We start from the raw sequence: 6,405 nt of genomic DNA, 5'->3' as shown, positions 1-6,405 counted from the left end.
AAAAAAAAAAAAAAAAAAAGAAAAAAATTATGTTTAAAAATAGAGACGAGGTCTCACTATGGTGTCTAGGTTGTCTTTGAACTCCTGGGCTCGAGTGATCGCCTGCTGCAGCCTCCCAAAGTGCTAGGATTACAGTTGTGAGCCACAACGCCTGGTCAGTCAAGTCCCCTACCTTCTTTGTGTTTATTTGGAGGCCTGAACCCCCCTCCTCCATGAGATACTGCAAGGAACGAATGCCATTCCTCTCTAGGACACAAGCACCTAGCACGGCCCTAGCACAGAGCAGCTACTTAGTACGTTTGCAGAAATGGGAAAAGCCAACGGGGGGACAGGATGCCTCCTGAAGCTTCTGCATTTCTCCCACTTATCACTGTTGAAAATGTTTCACAAGCCTGGCCAGAGGCTCAGGGGCAGACGGGGACGTACCGGACAGAGCCTCTGCCCACGCTCATCCCGCCACCATTCCACAAACCTACACCTGCCACCCAGGACGCAACAGACCACGTGGCCACCGCAGCCTCAATGGGAGCACGGCTTGCCTTCTCATCCTGGTACAGCTTGTTGACACTCTCCAGCTGGAAGTTGTGGCTGGACTGGATCTTGTCGAGCTGCTCCCGCTGCTTTTCCAGCTCCCCCTGGAACTCATTCTTCTTCAGCTCCACCGCGCCCCTCTCCGCAGCCGCCCTGCGGACCCTGCCTTCCAGCTCCACGATCCTCGTCTGCAAGGACACCCAGCGTCAGACTCGCCGGCCTGAGCGCCCACCACGAAAACCACACCTGACCTCATGCACATGTGGTGCGCCCAGTGCTTCGTGGTGCGGGTCGACCATACAGAAGCGAGAACAGGATTTGCTGGAGAAGTGTGCTGTGGGGGAAGGAATGCAGAGGGAGCTGACTACCACTCCCTGGCTGGCTCCTGTGACAAGCGCACAGAACTGTCCCGTGCTTTACCTGGCATGAGGTGGAGCTCAAATGTGGACTTCCTCCTCCCTTCTAACACGGCACTTAACAACTCTTTATCAGACAAAATGTCTGGAAACAGATTCTGTTCTCCAACTCCAGACGTCCAGAGCTCATGTGCTCGGAGAACAGGACTTTGGTGCACATTCAGACACCAGGACGATGAGCCTGGGTGGCAGGCATGGGCAGGACAAGGCACACACAGAGCTCAGGTGGGGCGGGGTACCAGGCACCTCTCTGTGCCTCGGTTTGCCCACCTGTGAGAGGGGGAAAGTGAAGTCCCAAGCTCGCAGGGTTTGTGCACAAAATAAGATCATTTGTATAAACCGCTGTTACAGGAAAATCGTTCTAACACTTATTAAAATGGTAACTAAGACTTGCTCCCAAGACTGCCACAATAAGGGGGAGAAACTATGCTCAACTCGGAACACAAGAAGGACAGCTGGGGATTCACAGCCGACGAGCAGAGTGAGGGAGTCTAGGAGGAGGGGACTCTTGCTAAACAAGGCAGACCCAGGACTCAGACATCGAAGGTGGGGATAAGGACCTTCGTCAGACATCAAGGATGCAAAGACGACTTGGTAGGATTCTTTGCTAAAGACCCGGACGGGCAGGCCAAAGACGGGGTGGGGCTTGTGGGCTGAGACAGAGGCCTAGCCGAGAAGAAGGCTCGGAGAGCCTGACTAAGATAGGGTCAGGAAGGGAGTCTTTGGCACTGCTTGGCACTGTGCCTGACCCATGACTGGCAACAATACGTGGGAAAGCTAAAATTATTATCATTAAACGGTAACGATGAAGACTGGCGCCTTTAAAAGTACATTTCTTCTACTGAACATTCCTTTTGGGGGCTCAAGATTTGTGGAACAATAAATGTCATTTAATGCCATGTGCTATTTTGAATTCCTCATCAGGCTTGAGAAGTGGGATAAAAATACTTACAAGCTCACCAAACTTGAAATTATACTGAGTGACATTGATGTGAGTCTGTCCCAGTGAAACAGGTTAAATAAATTATGGCACCAGTACATTTGTTACTTTTTTAATAGTAAGATGTATACATTTCAGTATAATAAATGTTTTCCAATTGTTTTGCAATAAATAAATAAAAATGCATTTCTTATACCCAGCATCCAAACGTACCACTAGTACAGCCCTCTGATATCTCATGTGGACAGTGGACCAAGCAAGCTGTCTTTTCAGAGCCCCCTCAAATGGCCCAGGTGAAAGCCCTCAACTCGCAGGAAAAGCAGGGAGGGCTATTTCAACAGCAAGTCTAATGAGCACCAAGGGGTCCTCTCCCAACCAAAGCACAGCTGGTTTGGAGTACAGCCTAGGGCTGCGGGGGAAGATGGGCCCTAGACTTGCGTCACGGCATGTGCGCTGAGCACAATGCCTTTGCTGACCATCAACAGCCAAAGCCCTGGACTCCAGTGCCAGCAACTTTAAATACTCCACGGCATTTCCGCAAAAGAAATAAACAGAGCACCTGGAGATCCACGCTCCGGGAGCTGGCAATCCAGTAGTTGAAGCCCAGGACGATGATACAGGCCACCAGCGCAGCCAGCACAAGGGGCGGCGACTTCATGCTGCGACGCCCGTTTCCCAGTCCCATCATCTCAAAACCTGGGGTGAGAACCTGCCAAATAAGAGCAAACACACACATCTCAATAGGAGTTTTACCAGCCCCAAAGCAGGTTGCGTGATCAGCCCAACCAGCAGGGAAGGCATCCTGCCACGAAGCACACACCAGCGTCTTCCCCTCGACATGAGAAGAGCGTGGGCAGTACCCAGAGTCTGCGGTTCCATGTACCCTGGGTAGTGCGGCAGCTCCTAGGACAGGCTTGGAGAGTGAGTGCTGGCCCTGCCCTAGCTCAAGCCTTGGGCAAGGAACGATCATTGTACACTTCAGATTCCTCATCTGCAAAGTGGGTATCATCCCAGTAGTACTCACAGCCCCAACAGTTGGAAAATTAAACTAATCATTTCTGGAAGCAGCAGTGTTTGAGAATGAATCACCTCTGCCAACAGCAATAGCAAATAGTAGGTGCTTCTCTATCCCATAAGAAAGAACACCTTCCTCATTATTCCCCAGAGAGGACTTTGTGATTTGATTTCAAACAAGGGAGTTGCTTTTTTTTAACCCATTGACAGAATTACTAATGACACCGGATGAAAGCGTTTCTTGAGCAAATCAGGACACTTGAGCACAGACGACTATGGATTCCCACACATAAGTCACTGTCAGGCAAGACTCAGGCAGCAGATGTGTCGCCTCTCTCATGACACACGAGGGAACAGGAGGTGTGCAATCGGGCCAAAGTTGCTGGGAAGAATGTATTTTAGGATTTTAGGATTCTGGGTGGAAACGAGGCATTCTCTCCCAAACCAGAGCACCTAGTCCTTCACATCTTCACTCCTGTCCCTTCAAGGACCCGGTTTGTGCAACTGCAGCACTGTGTGCCTTGCGTTAGGAAAGACAGCACCTTGGTGAGCCAGAATGCACAAAGACACGACTTAGAAGAGATGCTGTCAGTTCCGTTCACAGGCTTTGACTCAAGACCAGGTCTGGCTGGATGCAAGTCCGGTCGCCAAGAACAAGGAAAGGTGACTTTTCCAAATGGCTTTTGCTGAGCCGGATAAAACAGGACCTTATCAGAGTGAAGGCAGCTGCACTGCAACAAACCGTCTGAGAACAGAGAGCCTCTTATGCCAGGTGTGGCCAGTACGGGGGCGGGGAGTAGTGGGGAGGAGGTGGCCGGAGGAAGGGGAGCGGAGGGAAAACCACCAGGGACTCACCTGCAAGGCAAAATTCTCACGGCTGAGAACACACGCGAGCTGAGCCTCACCCTATGGTCTTTCCAGGGGTGCCATCAAAGGCGCCTTCTTCCTGAATAGCTAACCGCTAGTGTAGAGACCTGCATGGGGACAGATAAGCAATCCCGTGGAATCAACTAAAATAAAGCACCACCAGGCCTACCACAGGGGCAACTGATGACCGAGTTTTACCTCCACTCATGGCTCACTCACCAGCCTCTGATCTCTCCATTTGAGAGAGGAAAACAAGGTTTTAATGCAGTCATCAGCTGATATAGACGAGCGCTGAATATACTAAAGGAGAAAAATACTCAGGAACACTAAACCTCTAGAACATTCTACAGATCTGCTGAAATTGTGTCTCCACCGCCCAATCACATCTGATTTTGGTCACAAAACTCCTCTGAACCTGTTTTTAAAACATAAAAGTAAGCCGGCTCGGTGGCTCAGCCTGTAATCCCGGATTACAGGCTGAGCCACCGAGCCCGGCTTGGGACAGTATTTTCTAATGCCCGAATCCTTCTATCCCAGCCTTCCTAAACCTCACAGAGCGTTGATGTCACTAGGGCCACTTTCTTAGGAAACCAACACCAGGCCCCTGCCCTGCAATTCTAATTCAATGGGTTTAGGGCAAGGTCCAGAAGTGGGTGTTTTTAAAATCTCCCCAGGTGATTCAAATATGCAGCTGCTATTGTGGATGTTTCTGGATGTCACTCTAGATGTTTACTGATGCATATGCAAGCATCAGTCTAAGCATTTTTAGGCCAAACATGGCCACACCATTCATGATGTCCCACAGATGCTGTGTATCTCTTAGCCACACATCTTGCACCCTTCCAAGTAGCCCATTGTGGTTTGCTCCATTCTTTTTAAAGGGCTGAACAAGACACCACTGTGGACCAGGGCTGACTTGACCAATCGTCAACAGATATATTCAGGGTCTTCCAGGCCTATTTCCAACAACGTTACCATGAACACCCTTACATGGTTGTCCCTCATCCTTCACTGGGGATTGGGTCCAGGCAGGACTCCTTGGGGACACCAAAACCCTCAGCTGCTGATGAGGGAGGAATGAGTGGCGGTGAGACTCGGTCATCAGTTGCCCCCGTGGTAGGCCTGGTGGTGATATAAATGGTGTAGTATTTGCATATAACCTACACATACTCTCCTTTGTACTTTAAGTCATCTCTAGGTGAGTTATAATACTTAATACCGTAGAAATACTGAGTAAACAGTTGTTCTAACGGGTTGTTTAGGGAATCATGACAACAGTCTGTCCATGTGCAGTGTGGATGCAACCATATGCCTAACTACAATCTCGAACCACAACTGGCTGAACCTGCAGGTGTGGAACCCGTGGATACAGAGGCCTGGCTGTACAACCATCTCTGTGTTTACAAACTCTTATCTATGTGCACAGTCCAGCACCCGCAATTCTGAAGTCCAAAATGCTCTAGAAACCCAAAGCAATTTTTAAAAACTCTGACAGCAACAAAGCCTGACCTGAACTTCGGATTGAGGTCTGACCAGAACTCACCAGAAGCTAATTATACTCTTTATCACTCTCCCTTCTTGTGAATATTCACACATTTCACTGCCAAAAGATCAGTGTTTGATTACAGGGTGCTGTCCCAGATCCCACCTGGGCTGTCACATTAAGATAATAAACACACCATAATATCTTCTGAATTCTGAAAAAAACCCGAAGTCCAAACCCATCTGGCCTGAAAGGGGAAGGAAGGGTGAACCAGCAAAGAGCTCGCTCACTGTCTGTGAGGCGGTGCTCCACAGAGGGGCTCCCACAAGCTCGGAGTGACATTATCACCCCCATTTTGCAAGAGATGAACTAAATCAGACAGCTGTGGATGAATTTCTGTAAGTGGGCCAAAAAAATGTATGAGGGGGGACCTAAAGAAACCTGGAATTATCTCTTTTTTTTTTTTTTGGAGGGTAGGCCCCTTGTAGTACGGGCTTCCTCAACTAGGTAAGTGTTCTAGAAACCCATCAGTTTTTATCAGGAAGTTTTGAGAAGGATGCCTCACGATTTGCGGAAGAAACGTCCTGAGCTGTGACAAACAGGTGACTGGTTCTTCCACCACGATAACACACCTGCCCATACCGTGCTGAGTGTCCAACGGTTTCTGACCAGAAATGGCATGGCCCCTGTGCCTTACCCCATTCACCTGATCTCACTCCAAGCAACTTTTTTTGTGCCCCCAGATGAAAAAAGTCCTCAAAGGGAAACATTTTGCTGATGTGAAAGAGGTGAAACAAACAAACAAAGAATGGTAGAAGCACTAAAAGGCATCCAAATTGACAAACTAAAAAACTGCTTCAAGCAGTGGAAAAACCATCTCAATAGGTATATTCCATCAAAGAGTACTCTGAAGGTGGCTGAAGCTTAAACATGTAAGAAAAAATACACAATTTTTAATAAATAAATTGCCTTTGGGGGGGGATTCTCCCTCATATACTTTTAGGCCAGGTGCAGTGACACACATTTGTATTCACAGCACTTTGAGAGGCTGAGGAAGGAGGATTGCTTGAGCCCAAGAGTTAAAGATCAGCCTGGGTAACATAGAGACCTTGTCTCTACAAAAAAATAAATAAATAAAAAAAAAAATTAGCCAG

General features: G+C 48.6%; 1 protein-coding gene across 3 annotated transcripts in view; it reads right to left on the bottom strand.

The window, feature by feature from the left end:
• The window catches only part of GOLM1 (golgi membrane protein 1), an 82,722-nt gene extending 78,890 nt beyond the window's left edge, over positions 1 to 3,832 (bottom strand). For all 3 annotated transcript variants that reach the window (XM_008071558.1, XM_008071556.1, XM_008071559.1), the window contains exons 1-3: positions 3,757 to 3,832; positions 2,447 to 2,596; positions 540 to 719 (exon numbers count right to left, since the gene is read on the bottom strand). In XM_008071558.1, the coding sequence (XP_008069749.1) occupies positions 540 to 719; positions 2,447 to 2,575 (309 nt within the window). In that variant the 5' untranslated portion in view covers positions 2,576 to 2,596; positions 3,757 to 3,832. The remainder of the gene's footprint in view (positions 1 to 539; positions 720 to 2,446; positions 2,597 to 3,756) is intronic.
• Between the last annotated feature and the right edge of the window lie 2,573 nt (positions 3,833 to 6,405).

The sequence above is a fragment of the Carlito syrichta genome, unplaced genomic scaffold, assembly GCF_000164805.1.
Source record: "Carlito syrichta isolate Samal-C Ts95f unplaced genomic scaffold, Tarsius_syrichta-2.0.1 Scaffold314366, whole genome shotgun sequence".
NCBI lineage: Eukaryota > Metazoa > Chordata > Mammalia > Primates > Tarsiidae > Carlito > Carlito syrichta.
Note: the sequence above shows the minus strand (reverse complement) of the source record. Positions and strands in the feature narration are given on the sequence as shown.